The sequence below is a fragment of the Schistocerca gregaria genome, chromosome 5 (assembly GCF_023897955.1).
Source record: "Schistocerca gregaria isolate iqSchGreg1 chromosome 5, iqSchGreg1.2, whole genome shotgun sequence".
NCBI classification, from domain to species: domain Eukaryota; kingdom Metazoa; phylum Arthropoda; class Insecta; order Orthoptera; family Acrididae; genus Schistocerca; species Schistocerca gregaria.
Genome location: NC_064924.1, coordinates 383562126 through 383580359, shown reverse-complemented (window position 1 = coordinate 383580359; position 18234 = coordinate 383562126). Strand labels below are relative to the sequence as shown.

Genomic DNA, 18234 nt, shown 5'->3' with positions numbered 1-18234 from the left:
TGGTGTTTATTGTTTGATCCTGTATTGCAATCATGAATCCTTCCGTCTCACTGTATATATTGCCTTTTCTTAGCCATGTGTTGGATGCGTCTTGATCGATGTGTGGCTGTGTTAGATGATACGGGTGCTTGCCATGTAGTGTTTTCTTTTTCCAATTTACTTTCTTCCTATCTGTTAATGTTATGTGATCTAAAGGGTTGTAGAAGTGTTTATGAAATTGCAGTGGTGTAGCCGATGTATTTATATGAGTGATTGCTTTGTGTATTTTGCTAGTTTCTGCTCGTTCTAAAAAGAATTTTCTTAAATATTCTACCTGTCCATAATGTAGGTTTTTTATGTCAATAAATCCCCTTCCCCCTTCCTTTCTGCTTATTGTGAATCTTTCTGTTGCTGAATGTATGTGATTTATTCTATATTTGTGGCATTGTGATCGTGTAAGTGTATTGAGTGCTTCTAGGTCTGTGTTACTCCATTTCACTACTCCAAATGAGTAGGTCAATATTGTAAGTATTTATAGCTTTTGTTTTGTTTCTTGCTGTCAATTCTGTTTTCAGTATTTTTGTTAGTCTTTGTCTATATTTTTCTTTTAGTTCTTCTTTAATATTTGTATTATCTATTCCTATTTTTTTGTCTGTATCGTAGATATTTATAGGCATATGTTTTTTCCATCCCTTCTATGCAGTCGCTGTGGTTATCCAATATGTAATCTTCTTGTTTAGTGTGTTTTCCCTTGACTATGCTATTTTTCTTACATTTGTCTGTTCCAAAAGCCATATTTATATCATTGTTGAACACTTCTGTTATCTTTAGTAATTGGTTGAGTTGTTGATTTGTTGCTGCCAGTAGTTTTAGATCATCCATGTACAGCAAATGTGTGATTTTGTGTTGGTATGTTCCAGTAATATTGTATCCATAATTTGTATTATTCAGCATGTTGGATAGTGGGTTCAGAGCAAGGCAGAACCAGAAAGGACTTAATGAGTCTCCTTGGTATATTCCACACTTAACCTGTATTGGCTGTGATGTGATATTATTTGAATTTGTTTGGATATTAAGTGTGGTTTTCCAGTTTTTCATTACTATGTTTAGGAACTGTATCAATTTAGGATCTACTTTGTATATTTCCAATATTTGTAGTAACCTTGAGTGGAGTACACTATCAAAAGCTTTTCGGTAATCAATGTATGCATAGTGTAGCGACCTTTGTTTAGTTTTAGCTTGATATGTTACCTCTGCATCTATTATCAGTTGCTCTTTACATCCTCGTGCTCCTTTGCAACAGCCTTTTTGTTCTTCATCTATAATTTTGTTCTGTATTGTATGTGTCATTAATTTCTGTGTAATGACTGAAGTTAATATTTTGTATATTGTAGGTAGGCATGTTATGGGGTGGTATTTAGCTGGGTTTGCTGTGTCTGCTTGATCTTTAGGTTTCATATAAGTTATTCCATGTGTAAGTGTATCAGGGAATGTGTATGGGTCTGCAATGTAACTGTTAAATAATTTAAATAAAATAGAAAGAAACTTCCACATGGGAAAAATATATTAAAAACAAAGAGTCCAAGACTTACCAAGCGGGAAAGCGCTGGTAGACAGGCACATTAAAATAACACACAAACACACACACGAAATTACGAGCTTTTGCAACCGGCGGTTGCTTCGTTACCCTTTCCACCTCCTAAAAAATGGCTGGTTGCGAAAGCTCGTAATTTTCTGTGTGTGTTTGTGTGTTATTTTATTGTGCCTGTCTACCGGCGCTTTCCCGCTTGGTAAGTCTTGGAATCTTTGTTTTTAATAAGTTAAATAATTTAGTTAGATGTGAATGTGTTGAGGTGAACTTCTTTAGCCAGAAATGTGCTATTTTATCTTTTCCAGGGACTTTCCAATTGTGAGTAGAATTAATTGCTGTGGTGACTTCATGTTGCAAGATTATCACTTGAGGCATTTGTGGTACCATCTTGTATGTGTCTGTTTCTGCTTCTATCCACCATGCATGCCTGTTATGTTGTACCGGGTTTGACCATATGTTGCTCCAGAAGTGTTCCATGTCTGTTATGTTTGGTGGATTGTCTATTTTAATGTTTGTGTTATCCATTTATTGTCTGGTAGAATTTCTTTTGGTTTGTGTTGAATGTTTGGTTTTGTTTCCTTCTATTTTCACTTTTTTTGTATCTTCTAAGTCGTTTGGCCAATGCTTGTAATTTCTGCCTCTTTTCATCTAATTGCTCTATTGCTTCTTGTTGTGAGATTTTACCTAACCTCTCTCGTTTTTTGCTGACATTTGATGTCTTATAAATTGTGTTAGCTGTCCAATGTCTCTTCTCAGTTTTTCTATTCTGATCTGTGGCCTGTGTTGCCATGCTGGTTTTGTGGGTTTCTTCTTTGTGTTGGTTGGTCCTGATCTCTGCCTGGTGTGTATATTTAGAGTAGTGAGTGCTCCTATATAAACCAGTCGTTGTAACTCTTCCACAGTTGTGCGTTCATTTATTTTGTTGTGTATGATTGTGTTGATAGTTGTTATTGTGGTTTTGACTTGTGGGTTATTTGGCAGTCTATGCAAGAATGGTCTAATGTCTGTATTTGTGTCTTTGTATTCTATATATGTCAGCTGAAATTTTTCTTCTATATCTAACATGTGTGTCACTTCATGTTCTATTTGTACTTGTGCTGGTGGCAGTCTTAAGATTTCGTTTTCCTCTGATTGTTTAATTGATGTGTGGTGTTCTTTGTTTGCTCTGGGATGTGTGAGTCCATCACTGTATTTTCTTCTTCTTCTTCTTCTTCTGATTGCACATTATTTTGTTCCAGTATTTGTTGTACTTGTTGTTTGATGTTTTCTAATTCTGACTGGGGTATCCTGTTATTTTTTATTATTACACGGATCTGATCAGTTAGTCGTTGTTCTGTTAAAAATTTTAATTCTGGATATCTGGTAATAAATGTTGTGTATACTTGTGATCTGTATCCAGTTGTGTTGGTTCTTAGGTTTGTTGGTTCCTAGGTTTGTTGTAATAACAGAACATGAGGTGTCGATTAACTTCATCGGACCATCTTATCCTCTGTCTTTGTTTTCCTTCTAGGGTGGTTGCAGGAAGCATATCCTGCAAAACACCTCTATTTGGATTTAAATCATTTTCCATTTGGCTAGCAGTGTTGTTACCATTGTGGGCAGGCATAGGGTTCAAGCGTCATCCCCGACCATGACGGCGCTTGTCCGAGGCTTATTTAGTTGTGTTCTGAACCCACTAATCACACTAAAATGGGGGTTAGCCCTATTAGTGGTTTGTTCATTGCGTCGCCTTTTACGACCGGCAGAACATACCGGAGGCCTATTCTTTTCCCGGGCCTCCACGGGATTATTATTATTTGTATAACATTTTTTTTTTTATCAAACCCCTACTCTTTTTTAGCCAAGTAATCTTTCCATAACATGTACTTTTTAGCTGCCTTTTTAAATAAGTGTATTTTTGCAATTTCTTTAATCTCTCTTGGTAATTTATTATACAGTTTTATTCCTAGGTAGAAAATGCTTTTTTGAGTTTTATGTTTATTTTTTCTTGGTAAATGTAAGTTGAGTCTATATCTTGTTGCATGGTCATGGACAGAGCTGTTTATGCAGTAATTACCAATGTTACTTTTGATGTATACAACTGACTGGTAAATGTATTCACATGGAGCAGTTAAAATCCCCAGTGTTTTGAACAGACCTTTATAATGAGCTCGACTGGTACTTTTGGTTACTATTCTTTTGGCTCTTTTCTGGAGTTCGAAAATTGTGTTATATTTGTGCAATTGTTTGCCAAAAAATAATGCCGTAGCTAAGAATTGAATGCATATATGAATAATATGTAACTAAAAGACACTGCATGTTACACGCTGATGATAGGATTGTAAGGGCATAACATGCTGATACCATTCTGTTTGCAAGTACCTTTGTGTGTTCACACCACTTAAATTAAGAATCAATACTCATTCCCAAAAATTTTGCATTTGCTGCAGCCTATAGAGGTGTCCGCTTCAAACTGAAATTCATTGCAGTAGTTTTCTTTATGTTCAGTGTCACTTCATTGCTTATTGACCAATCACTAACTCCCTTGAGAGTTTTATTTGCTTTCTTGGCAAGGAGTTCTCTTGTTTTCTCAGTGACTATAATATTGCCGCCAAGAGTGAAGAGAATTTTTTCACCAAGAGTGACACTACTGGAAAAAGTCATTGATGTATATCAGGAGTAGTATTAGTCCTAATATGCTACCTTGCGGAACCCCTATATTAATGTATTTTGGTTCTGATAAGTGTTTTACTAAATGTTTCGATCTATTTGAAGTATGAGTTATCCGTATTCTTTGTGCCATATCTGTTAGGTATGATCGAAACCAGTCATTAGCTATGCCTCTTATTCCTAATGATTCTAATTTATTTAATAGAATCTTGTGATCGACTGTATCAAATGCCTTAGAAAGATCCAAAAATACGCCTGTAACACACACCTTTATCAAGAGCATAAAGTACAACTTTTGTGAATTATGCTATGGCTGACTGTATTTTTGCCACTTTGGAAACCACACTATGATGATTCACTTAAAATATTGTATTTATTCAGGTAATTCATTAATCTGTCTTTCATAATGGCTTCTATTATTTTTAAGAATGGTGGCAGCAGGGAAATGGTCTGGTTGTTTTCTATGTCTTCTGCTCTACCTTTCTTAAGCAAAGGTACAACTCTTGCTGTTTCAACTGCTCTGGAAATGTCCCTGATGTGAAGGATTCATTTATTATATTTGTTAAGGGGCTTTGTATAATCCATATGCATTGTTTCAGTACACACATTGGTGCTTCATCTAAGTCTACTGACTTATTATTTTTTAGTTTTTGAACTTCATTCTCTGTGGTTGGAAGAAACATCATTGTATTTAGTGCAACATTATTTACAGGTGTTATGTTTGTTTGGGGGATTTTTTGCTGTAGCTTCTCTTCAATACTTAAAAAATGTTCATTTACATAGTTTAAGTGTTGTGGATCATTTATTGCCTTATCTTTCTCCCTTAGCAGTACATTATTCTGCAGTTGTTTGCCTCTCCCCGTTTCCTTTTTTATAACATCCTAGTCTGCTTTGCTTTTATTCTCTGCATCATATATTATTTTGTTGTAAAATGACTTTTTTTGCAGTAATCAACTACTTCCTGTAGATCTTTTTGTATCTATGATAGAAATTTAAGAATTCTGTATCATTGCAAATCATTTCTGTGAAAGTGAGGTGTTTACACAAGTGTTTGGGAGGACTTCTTAATACCTGTGGTTATTCATCTGTTTTGGTGAGATGTTGATACAGACAAGCATACTTTTGGAAATGCCTTTTAAAGTTCAGTTCAAACAATGTGGAGAATTTAGAGAATTTCATATTCACATTGCTTTCCTTATGCACTTCATCTCAGCTTTGTTTTTCTAATTCTTTTGAAAAATCTTTTATTTTGATTTCTCATAGATGCCATTAGTAGGCTTGTAGTTTAGGGAATGATTCAATGCCTGATTTTACTGTTGTTATTTGACAGAGATGGTCTGATAGTCAGAGACCTTATACAGCTAAATCACATTTTTCCCTATTCATATTTGTGGCCACATGGTCAATTACTGATGAAGTCGTAGTAATCCTTGTTGCACTATTGACCAATAGGTACATGCCAAAACTTTGAAGGATGTTTTTGAAGGTGCTGATGGATTCATTTATGATATTAGTGTTGATGTTAGTGTCCCCACACAGAATTATGTTGACCGTTGTACTTGAGGTTTCATCTAAAACTTCTGTTAACTTACTGAAAATAGTGTCCACACTACCACTGGGAGATCTATACACACACAAAATGATTAATTTCTTGGTTATATCAAGCCCTGTTAATTCAATAACTGATATTTCAAAGTGTTTGTTTTCACTTACTGTACTGAGGTCATGTCTTGATTTGAACTGTGTTCCTTTTCTGATATAAATGCATGATCCTCCACCCCCTTTAAGTAGTTCTGCAGTAAGAGTTTACCTTTTCATACAATGACAATACTACATGTTGGATTTCTGTCTCTACAGCAGTGCTCAGTAATACAAACTACTGTTCAGTTCAAAGATTGGAGCTCAACTTCTAATACCTATATTTTATTTTTTATTGATTGCATGTTTTGATGGAGGATTGTTAAGTCTGTGAAATGCCGCATGTTACTCTTTCTAATGGTTTGTTTTTCTTTGTGACATCTGGTATATGTTATATTTGAAGTGTTAAAATCTGTCTTGTGAGTGATTGTTTTAGTATTTTTTTTAAAGTGCTGGAGATTCTCTTTAGGTGGGGGAATCTGTTGTCTGGATTTATCCTAAAAAAAAAGTACTTTTCGTACCTATGGCAACAGGTATTTGATCATGTGTGGCTTGAGATCCACACTCTATACTTTCATGAATCAGCTGTACCAATCTTCCCTTCCCATTCCAGTTTAGATGTAGGCCATGCCAAGTGAAACCCCATCTGTTGATAGTCCGACGGGCACCAGAGAAACATGAGCAAAGTTGGTTGTCCTCAGAGCCATCCCTAACCCCACTTCGATTCGTCTCACAGCTCCATCAAGGTGCAATTGATCATGACGCCAGAACAGCTCAACGAAGTATACGTTGGTGCCATGAGACAGTCTTTCGCAGACTGTATTGAAGAAAGCGTTCACTAAAAAAAATGGATTTTTTTTACTTGTATATTAGTTTTATGGTGCACTGCCTGTATTTTTGGTGTAGTTATTGTGATATTCCGATACTAAGTATTTCATCATACAAAATTTGAGTAGTTTACAGTGTATCATACGAGTCACTTATAGTTCACATTTTGTGCGCATTATGGTATACATTGCTTTATATGAAATGTAGATAACATCTTGATTTTTATTCTTTTTTATCTGTGAGGAGATCTGCGTCTCTGGTCATGACAGAATGGGTTCTGTGTAGCTCACTCACTGCTGTCCATGCACTACAGTACATTGAGACTGAACCATTAATAAAATCCCATCATATTTCATAAATGGTTCAAACTATTGTGAAAAGTGATTTTGGCAAATGATAGTACTCAGAGGAAATACTAGATGATATGATTAATATGCACAACTTTTGCATATGTAGTTAGAGATGAAAGTGCATATTTTTCAGTGGGATAGGAAAAAAATATGTTGGTTTACGACAACATACTTGTATGTGAAGAGATAACATATTTGCTTTTAAACTGTTAATGAGCTTTCTTGTAAGCTATTGATCTGTCCTCAGTTGCTTGTTTAATAATAGACTATGACTCAGGTTTCTGTAACTACTAAAAGTGTATTAGAATATTAGTGGGGTGAAGTTTGAAACTCTGTTTTTTGACAGAAGAAGCAATTTAACATTGATGGTTCTCGAAGCTTACTACTGATGACCCTTTTCTCAAAGAAAAAGGGTAAATAACTCAAGTGAAAATAAATCGTGTGTTGCAATTTGTGGAGATTCCTGTAATCCAGCATGCCTTTGCTAATGACCATCTGGGTCTGAAACTTGTCATAAGATTTTCTTTCCACTCCTCTATGATCAATGAAGTAAAGTTTCCCCAACAAATTATGTACCAGCTTTTTGTTCCTATCCCTGTGCAGTGAAGGACTGAATTTTCTCACTCCAAATGTATATTACCAAACAGTCGAAATGGTCACCAGTTCCCAGTCCCAGGGCAGTGTAAATCTGGTTTTCAGTATTTCATATAGTTGTTTTCAGTATTTCATATAGTTGTTTTCAGTATTTCATATAGTTGTTTTCAGTATTTCATATAGTTGTTTTCAGTATTTGATATAGTTGTTTTCAGTATTTGATATAGTTGTTTTCAGTATTTGATATAGTTGTTTTCAGTATTTGATATAGTTGTTTTCAGTATTTGATATAGTTGTTTTCAGTATTTGATATAGTTGTTTTCAGTATTTGATATAGTTGTTTTCAGTATTTGATATAGTTGTTTTCAGTATTTGATATAGTTGTTTTCAGTATTTCATATAATTAATGACCTAATTTAAAATTCTGTTTTGAACTACTTAGGAGGAGGTATAATTATATATTAAAGATACAACACAGTATATTAAGTGTTACAGGAAGAAACTGTGTATTTCTTAAGGCAGCGTAACTCGTGCCACGCATATTACCAGGACTGTTATTGATCCAATATTTGAGAATAAGAGCACTTAGCGGCTTCCAGCAGACTTAACACATAATTTCAAACCATTTTGAAACTCACTGATGCCCACATAAAAAAAGATCAGTTACTACATTTTCACTTTTCAAGCAGTTCAACCTCAGCGCCAGGCATGACAATTTAATTTCTTACTTCTTGACTACCAACTGTAGTCCCAACACATTTTGCAGAAAGTATTCACATACACCTACAAATTTATGTGCAAAAGTATATCATTGTACAGCGTAAAGTTCATGAGATGTCATGAACATTGAGATGCCTGAAAAACCAGCTTATTATTCTTATTTTTAGTGGTATGTTGTTGTTGTTCATCAAAGGTATCAATAATCTGTTTTCAACTAGACGAGTAGTCAGCAGGGTTCTGCTAGTTATTAATGTGTACACAACTTTAGAACTACAAAATAGTTACATTGCCTCAACAGGAATTACTACTTTGGAGCAAAAAAGCATTATAGCTCTGTTAAGAAAAAATAAATAAAAAAAAACCATAGGTGATACCAGTATCTCTACAAATAATAAGCTCAGAAGTCGACAAGTTCTGCATTTCATTGTGAATGGGGACAGGAACAAAAAGGTTTGCGTAATTTGCTGTCAACTGTTTGACATTTCTAAGATCATTTAAGCATACAGAGAAAATTCTGTGCTGAGTTTCCATTCCAGCTGTTCATCATTAAAAACACTGGATTACAGGATTGTACCAAAATCGCAAAAGAAGACACTCTTTCTCTGCCAGTATTTTAACATTCTTTCTGCCAGGGACAGTATTACTGGTGAGTTTTGAGTAAGGCCTACATGTTACGTAAAATTTTGCTTTTGCTAAGATGTGGTGGAGTTTACACAACTACACATCACTAACAACTATAACGAAATCCTGAATCGTAATCTATTATTAAACAAGTTCCTGAGGGCAGGATAGATCCACAGCTTACAAAAAGGCAATTCTCATTACAAAAATAAATGTTAATTTCTTCACATGTTATTCCAAACCCACACAAATTCTATTGCCACTAGCTGTCTATGACTCCTAGAAATAAAAATACTTCATTGAAGGAAAAAAAAAACTATAGCTACTTCTGTATCACCTTAAGGAAGAAATGGTAGTATATTAACTATATAGAAAATACTTGCCTCTTTTCATGCTATCAGTTGCCAGAACCTCATTTTAATATCTTCAAGTGTTCATGAAATATGATGAAAATTGATGAATATCGTACTTCTCTCCCACTTGCGGACAGTAGTGAGTGCTCTACATAGTCCATTTTTTTTTTAGAGATTATAGTTCTTCTGCAGAGTTTAAAGAAAAATTAAACATTTTAGCCATATCTTATACGCAGCAGTGGATGTGACATGCACCAAATGCAGACTTGTTGCGACTTCTCCCTCTTATTGCTGTCTGTTGAGATTTTGTGTGGTGAGTTACAATTTCATTTATGTATATATTTTGCAAAAGTGGAGAAAGAATGTTTTGTTCAGTTCGCCTAGGCAGACAATGCCCATCTTGTGTGGTTGATGCTGCCACACAGATGCCACAATGTGCTCCCCCATTAGATAACATAAGAATATTCTTTGTGCTGCTTTGAGCTCCCTCACACTGGCCTCTGCTACATAGGTAACCTGCTTTGTTCGTGTGCACATCCTTAAGGGGGATGTACCCGAAAAAGTAAACATTTATTTAAAAAATAATTACAGCCGTATTAATTAATGTACAAATCTAAAATTTTGCATGTGTAAAGTAAAAGAGCTATGTTTTAACCAAAAAATTAGTAAAGTATGCAGGATTAGTATATTGCCAGAAATTTGAATTTTTTTTCTTTATTTTCTTTTTATAGAAAGCCATAACTCAAATTCTAATCATGAAATAAATCTGAAAATTTTACTGTAGTGTCCTGAGAAGGTTATGTTGTTGTTGTTGTTGTGATCTTCAGTCTTGAGACTGGTTTGATGCCGCTCTCCACACTACTCTATCCTGTGCAAGCTTTTTCATTGCCCAGTACCTACTGCATCCTACATCCCTTTGAATCTGCTTAGTGTATTCATCTCTTGATCTCCCTCTACGATTTTTACCCTCCACACAGCCCTCCAATACTAAATTGGTGATCCCTTGATGCCTCAGAACATGTCCTACCAATCGATCCCTTCTTCTAGTCAAGTTGTGCCACAAACTCCTCCTCTCCAATCCTATTCAATACCTCCTCATTGGTTATGTGATCTACCCATCTAATCTTCAGCATTCTTCTGTAGCACCACATTTTGAAAGCTTCTATTCTCTTCTTGCCCAAACTATTTATTGTTCATGATTCACTTCCATAAATGGCTACACTCCATGCAAATACTTTCAGAAACGACTCCGTGACACTTAACAAATTTCTCTTCTTCAGAAACACTTTCCTTGCCATTGCCAGTCTACATTTTATATCCTCTCTACTTCAACCATCATCAGTTATTTTGTTCCCCAAATAGCAAAACTCCTTTACTACTTTAAGTGTCTCATTTCCTAATCTAATTCCCTCAGCATCACCCAACTTAATTCGACTACATTCCATATCCTCGTTCTGCTTTTGTTGATGTTCATCTTATATCCTCCTTTCAAGACACTGTCCATTCCGTTCAACTGCTCTTCCAAGTCCTTTGCTGTCTCTGACAAAATTACAATGTCACCGCCAAACCTCAACATTTTTATTTCTTCTCCATGTAATTTAATACCTACTCCGAATTTTTCTTTCATTTCCCTCACTGCTTGCTTAATATACAGATTGAATAACATCGGGGAGAGGCTGTAACCCTGTCTCACTCCCTTCCCAACGACTGCTTCCCTTTCATGCCCCTCGACTCTTATAACTGCCATCTGGTTTCTGTACAAATTGTAAATTGCCTTACACTCTCTGTATTTTACACCTGCCACCTTGAGAATTTGAAAGAGAGTATGCCAGTCAGCATTGTCAAAAACTTTCTCTATGCCTACAAATGCTAGAAACGTAGGTTTGCCTTTCCTTAAGTTAGCTTCTAAGGGTCAGTATTGCCTCAAGTGTTCCAACATTTCTACGGAATCCAAACTGATCTTCCCCGAGGTCAGCTTCTGCCAGTTTTTCCATTCGTCTGTAAAGAATTCGCGTTAGTATTTTGCAACTGTGGCTTAATAAACTGATAGTTCGGTAATTTTCACATCTGTCAACACCTGTTTTCTTTGGGATTGGAATTATTATATTCTTCTTGAAGTCTGAGGGTATTTCGCCTGTCTCATACATCTTGCTCACCAAATGGTAGAGTTTAGTCAGGACTGGCTCTCCCAAGGCTGTTAGTAGTTCTAATGGAATGTTGTCCACTCCCAGGGTCTTGTTTTGACTCAGATCTTTCAGTGCTCTGTCAAACTCTTCACACAGTATCATATCTCCCATTTCATCTTCACCTACATTCTCTTCCATTTCCATAATATTGTCCTCCAGTACATTGCCCTTGTATAGACCCTCTATATACTCTTTCCACCTTTCTGCTTCCCTTCTTTGCTCAGAACTGGGTTTGCATCTGAGCTGATTTTGGCAAGATCAGTGTGTAGTTTTTTTAATATAAAGGTAAGGAATATAAATCTTTATTAGTATCAAACATTACAATAATAAAACATAATATCTCCTTGCACATTACAATCATTTCCAAAGGATCCACCACTCTTTACACCATACATAAACAGATTCTGAACTTTCAAGTTTATGACAAACATGACTTCTTAAAACCAGTGGTTCATCACCACAGAGATAACTTCCTCCATAAGCTTTATTAGATTGATGTACAATATTAAATTTCTTCCACGCAATTACATCACGAGTTGGAAAGGAATCCAATGAATTCTTCTTAGCATCATTAGAACGAACGAAGGCAATAGTAATCCAACAATTCCCCGTTATTCTGGAAGATGACGTCAGTCAGCCTGCAGCCGCACAATGCCTCGTTGACGTTACGTTAGAAGGCGTTTCCAACTCGTGATGTGATTGCGTGGAAGACATTTAATATTGTACACCAATCTAATAAAGCCTATGGAGGAAGTTCAGAATCTGTATATGTATGGTGTAAGAGTGGTGGTTCCTTGGGTAATGATTGTAATGTGCAAGGATATATTATGTTTTATTATTGTAATGTTTGACACTAATAAATTTAATCTTTTCCTTATTATCCCGTGTAACTTTTTTGAAAACCATTACATATTAAAAAAAACTATAGATTTAACCTTGCCATGCCCATGCAGTCGCTGAGTCCAGTGATGCTTCTCTTTAATTTTCCTGTAGGCAGTATTTATTTTACCCCTAGTGAGATAAGCCTCTACAACCTTACATTTGTCCTCTAGCCATCCCTGCTTAGCCATTTTGCACTTCCTGTCGACCTCATTTTTGAGATGTTAGTGTTCCTTTTTGCCTGCTTCATTTACTGCATTTTTATATTTTCTCCTTTCATCAAATAAATTCAATATTTCTTCTGTTACCCAAGGAGTTCTACTAGCCATTGTCTTTATACCTACTTGATCCTCTGCTGCCTTCACTGCTTCACCCGTCAAAGCTACCCAGTCTTCTTCTACTGTATTTCTTTCCCCCATTCCTGTCAATTGTTCCCTTATGCTCTCACTGAAACTCTGTACAACCCCTGGTTCTTTCAGTTTATCCAGGTCCCATCTCCTTAAATTCCCACCTTTTTGCAGTTTCTTCAGTTTTAATCTACAGTTCATAACCAGTCGATTGTGGTCAGGGTCCATATCTTCCCCAGGAAATGTCTTACAATTTAAAACCTGTTTCCTAAATCTCTGTCTTACCATTATATAATCTATCTGAAACCTGTCAGTATCTCCAAGCTTCTTCCATGTATACAGCCTTCTTTTATGATTCTTGAACCAAGTGTTACCTATGATTAAGTTGTGCTCTGTGCAAAATTCTATCAGACGGCTTCCTCTTTCATTTCTTAGCACTAATCCATATTCACCTACTACGTTTCTTTCTCTCCCTTTTCCTACTACCGAATTCCAGTCACCCATGACTATTAAATTTTCATCTCCCTTCACTCTCTGAGTAATTTTTTTTATTTCGTCATACATTTCTTCAATTACTTCGTCATCTGCATAGCTAGTTGGCATATAAACTTGTACTACTGTAGTAGGCATGGGCTTCGTGTCCATCTTGGCCACAATAATGCGTTCACTATGCTGTTTGTAGTAGCTTACCCGCACTCCTATTTTTTTATTCATTATTAAACCTACTCCTGCATTACCCCTGTTTGATTTTGTATTTATAATCCTGTATTCACCTGACCAAAAGTGTTGTTCCTCTTGCCACCGAACTTCACTAATTCCCACTGTATCTAACTTTAACCTATCCATTTCCCTTTTGAAATTTTCTAACCTACCCGCCCGATTAAGGGATCTGACATTCCACGCTCCGATCCGTAGAATGCCAGTTTTCTTTCTCCTGATAATGACGTCCTCTTGAGTAGTCCCCGCCCGGAGATCCGAATGGGGGACTATTTTACGTCCAGAATGTTTTACCCAAGAGAACGCGTTCATCATTCAACCATACAGTAAAGCTACATGCGTGTGTTATAAGACCACTGAACTACAGTTATTAATTCATGGTACAAAATGTATCATTAACAGTTTTTAAATTTGCACATCCAAAATTCTTTTTTTCTACGTACAATCATCTAAAAATCAGACTGTAATTGTGGGATCTCGTATTTTTTAGTGCCAGCGAGACAGCAATATGCTGAGAACATTTCCTGAAAATTTCATAGCCATGCTTACCTCAATTTTAAAATTCTTCATACTGATACTCCTAATCATCCAGGTTTCTCTTCTCTCCTCTTTGAATCTGCCTGGCTTGTATTCGCAGGTAAGACACTGATCTGTTAGCTTTCTTGACCCTGCTCTTGTTGGTGTAAAATGCCTTTGCTGTAAAAACACCAGGATCTACACCAACTCTCTTCAGAACTTCAATTCTGCCATTATTTCCGTTATTGTAACATAAAACTGCATCATAGGTGCTTATTTTGAGTGCTTCAAGTCCACAGAATGTCCTTTTTGTGCATCTAATCCAAATTAAATTATTGAGGCTTTCATTTACATTTTGTGTCTGTGCGTGAAGACACTTCCTCAATAAATCAGGGTTTGCAAGAAACCTGAATGTGGGCTTAATTGCATTCATAATAGTTTCTGGTAATGAGTGTTTATGTGAATATGTCTCATTTCTGTTTTTGAACTTACACCAATCGTCTTTCAGACACAGGTAGTGCATTGGTGTTTGGTCAGTGGATAGTTTGAGGTGAAAAAAATGCCCACACAACATGCCTCATTGCCTCTAAATTGTGTGTGTGTGTGTGTGTGTGTGTGTGTGTGTGTGTGTGTGTGTGTGTGTGTGTGTGTTTTTTTTCCCCCTGCTAGCTGTCCCATGAAATAACTGAAGAGAACACATTTCTTTTAGAGTAAGCTTGCCTTTTCCTCCTAATGGTCTGCCATCCTCGAGTACTTCACCTTTCTTCTCTTTAAGCAAGCAACGAAGCCTACCACCAAGCCTCTTTTGGATGTGGCCAACACATTCCAACTTTCCTACTATTGTATTGTATGGATTTTTATCTGTTACAGCTTTGAACGAAGAGGAGTCCCCGTCACCCAGGTATTTAGTATATCTAACACCGTACTTGTCCTCAGATCTGGAGAACATCCTCACAACTGTAGCAGCCTCCATGTCCCCACTTGAGCCCCTATAATTTTTAGAGCATGCTACTGCATGCTTTTCTTGTCACAGTTTCTCACTGTCTTCCTTGCTGCACACTGGTGGCAGTATTTTGACATAGTTTCTACATTTAAAACTTTACCTGAGTCAATACCAATAAATATGTAACTCCATAGATACATGTGATCACATTTCATCCAGGTCCCACCTTGAGCTCTACTTGCCAAAAAGAGGACATGGAGAAGAGGTTATTTAACAGGTAATCATATGGACCAAGTCTTCCCTGAGAGGTAACACAACCACGCAACTCGTGCACACCCAGCTACTCTTCCAGCAATAAGGCCTGACTGATAGCTCTCTCACTTTTCGAAGATGCTCATATCTTCATTGAACTTTTCTAAAAGTTTGCCTAACGTGCATTATTTTTGCTATTTGTCTTTGATTATTGATATGCAGTATGTCATTATTAGTGCTCTAGAATTAGAGCCTTTACCCTTTATCTCGTCCATTTGTGGTGCCTCATCCAGAGTAACATCTCACTTTCATTTGGGCTTACTTCCTTTCCCTTTCTGTTTATTTTTGCCCTTGATGATGAAACTATTTTCAAATTTTCAGAGGCTTGGCAATTGAGGATTGATTTTTCAATCTCCTTTGCTACTCTTGTCATTGTTGGTAAGCAGCCATTGACATCTATCTATTTCAATAAACTTTTTCTCCTTAATTTGTGGAATTAAGAAATTTCATAAATTATGCCTTGTATACTTGATAGTAGTAAAAGATGTTGTAATATCTCTGATGTATCAGTTCATGTTGTTCATTTCGTATTAAGGTACTTAATTTTCAGCATGTCCTGCAGATATTTGATTGTGCACTAACACATCTGTCATCAGAAATAATATACACATCTTTTACTGGATTAATTGAAGGTGACCACAGATTGTTGAAAGGGAAGCTTGTAAGTTGAGTTGTCATATTCCAGTTGTTGTTTTGTATCTAACTACAGTTTATTTCTTCTTCTCTACAGTCAGTGTTTATCTTCACCCATTCTTTGATTTGTACTCATAACATTTTTTTTAAGTATCTTACTGTCTGAAAACTGAATGTGTGTAGATTTTAATTGTTATTTATTGAACACGGGTTAATTTTATGTGCAGGTTCAAGATGCAGTCCTTGGAAAGTGGGTCAATGATCCTCACCGTATGGACAAACGATTGTTATCCCTCATATTCCTGGCCCATGCTTCTGATGTCTTAGAAAATGCTTTTGCACCTCTGAATGATGATGACTATGAACTTGCTATGAAGAGAGTGCGTGAGCTTCTTGACTTGGATTTTGAGTCAGAGAGCATGAAACCCAATACAAATGAAACAGTATGGGCAGTATTCGCAGCATTTACAAAATAAACATCTGATACTAAAAGTCATAGAGCTGAGAATATTGAACTTGTGTGATGACATTTGTGCACTCTGATAGGACAATATGTTAAAGAATTATTTGACCAGATTCACAGTTATTGAAAGGAAAGTGGTTTTTAAATTTTTGTTGGAAGAAAAACAGTTACAAATCCCTGAAAGCATGTTATCTAGTATTAACCATTCCATTTATAGCTATATTACATTTAATGTGTTGGGCACTGCTACAGGAAGAGAATTCTTTGGCTAAACTGACATAGTGTATATTCAAGCAGTGACCACTCTTTAGCCAAAATGGAAAAGCATTTGCAAAAATAAGTAACTTGCACTCCTTTTTTTGAGTGTGTTCATTCAGAAGAATGAACTGTTTTTGTGGAAGGAAGAATGTGATGATGTAATGAAATCTGTGTGAAAGACTTTTTATTCCTATAATAGAGGAAGCAGTTTATTTGCACAAACATTCAAAGAATATTTTTGATCTTCTTAATTATTTGATGATGTATTTCTTTCAAAACACTTGAATTCTTGTACATTAACTGAAATTCATAGCCTTCGAGTCGTTTCAGTTGTGCTGTGCATTCTGTTTTAATAACTGTACATTGCAAGTAACAGATTAAAATTGCCATTGTGTTTTGTTTATTCAGTTGTTTGCTAAGTGTGTATGTATTGATAATTTGTATCAGAGTGTTGATTACTGTGGAGCTAGTTTTCGTCTCTATTTATTGCACGCAGTTGAAAACGGTGAATGTTGACACTTCAGACACTTTTTAAGTAATCCAATGCTCCAGGCATTAAAAATTTTAAGATACTGTAGTTCAATGTTATTTCATAAAATATTAATATGTTGATTTCTTGCTGTACATACTTAAGCAGTTTTGTATCTATGCATATCACATTTGTATTATGTTTATATTAGATTCATTTCATGTTTCATAAAATGTAACTACCATGAATGAATTGCAGCATTATCTGTGAAAGTGATCATGAACTGACTGCAGTTGCAGGTTTTTAGTATGTGAGAATGTGGCCATACAATTGAGAAGACAATGTAGGTTGTAACATGGATTGTGGGAAGAGTCCTATGCAGAGGATTTATTGGTGCCAGTGAGACTGCAGATTTAGATTGTTGGTTTTGTAAATAAATATATTATCAGGCCTCTTCTTTGTGCCTGCATTTTATTTCCTTTGTTTCCTTTCATTGTTTAAAAGAACTGTTTGGTGTGATTGATAATACATTTTACAGTTCCCCCATTAGTAACTAAAAGATAATCACCATAAATGATTATTAGTTTATTTCATTTAAAGTGCCTGATCACAGAGGGTAAATTTGATTGTACTTTTGTATGGGAATACAAACATTTTCAGATTCAGTTAGATCTGTGTATTGCAAAAGTATACATTTATTTCAAACCTATGTACAAGTAGATGTTTACAGCTCACGTGTAGCCTTTTGTATGCACCCCTTTTTTTTATTGGCTGCTTTACACATGTAGCACTGGTTCCATGAACTAGTCTCATGTATTTATTTCATTATCACAATGCTAAATGTCCTGTAGCATACGTATTTGTCATTACTTGCTAATCACTTTAACTTTCATCTATTTATGACTCCCAGTTGTCCACAAATTGAATTGGATCCAGGCACAACCAGGGAACTAATTTTAGTTGCATTTCATCCAGATGCTTGAAGGTACTTTGATTTTGCATCATGATGACCATTGTGTATGAAGCAGACTTACTTTTGTTTGTTGTAAAAGCTCATTACAAGGACTTGATGATATGAAATGTTCATGTTTATCATGCTTAATATTTCTTTTAGTGCAGTCTTCTAGGGTTCTCCACTGACAACATATTAGGTGTTGATTGCTTCTGACAGCTACATACACTCAGATT

General features: G+C 35.8%; 1 protein-coding gene across 1 annotated transcript in view; it reads left to right on the top strand.

Moving 5' to 3' along the window:
* LOC126273201 (Golgi phosphoprotein 3 homolog sauron) overlaps positions 1–17520 on the top strand; it is a 41224-nt gene extending 23704 nt beyond the window's left edge. The window contains exon 4 of the mRNA XM_049976744.1: positions 16084–17520. Coding sequence (XP_049832701.1) covers positions 16084–16332 — 249 coding nt within the window. The 3' untranslated portion in view covers positions 16333–17520. The remainder of the gene's footprint in view (positions 1–16083) is intronic.
* The last annotated feature ends 714 nt before the right edge of the window (positions 17521–18234 follow it).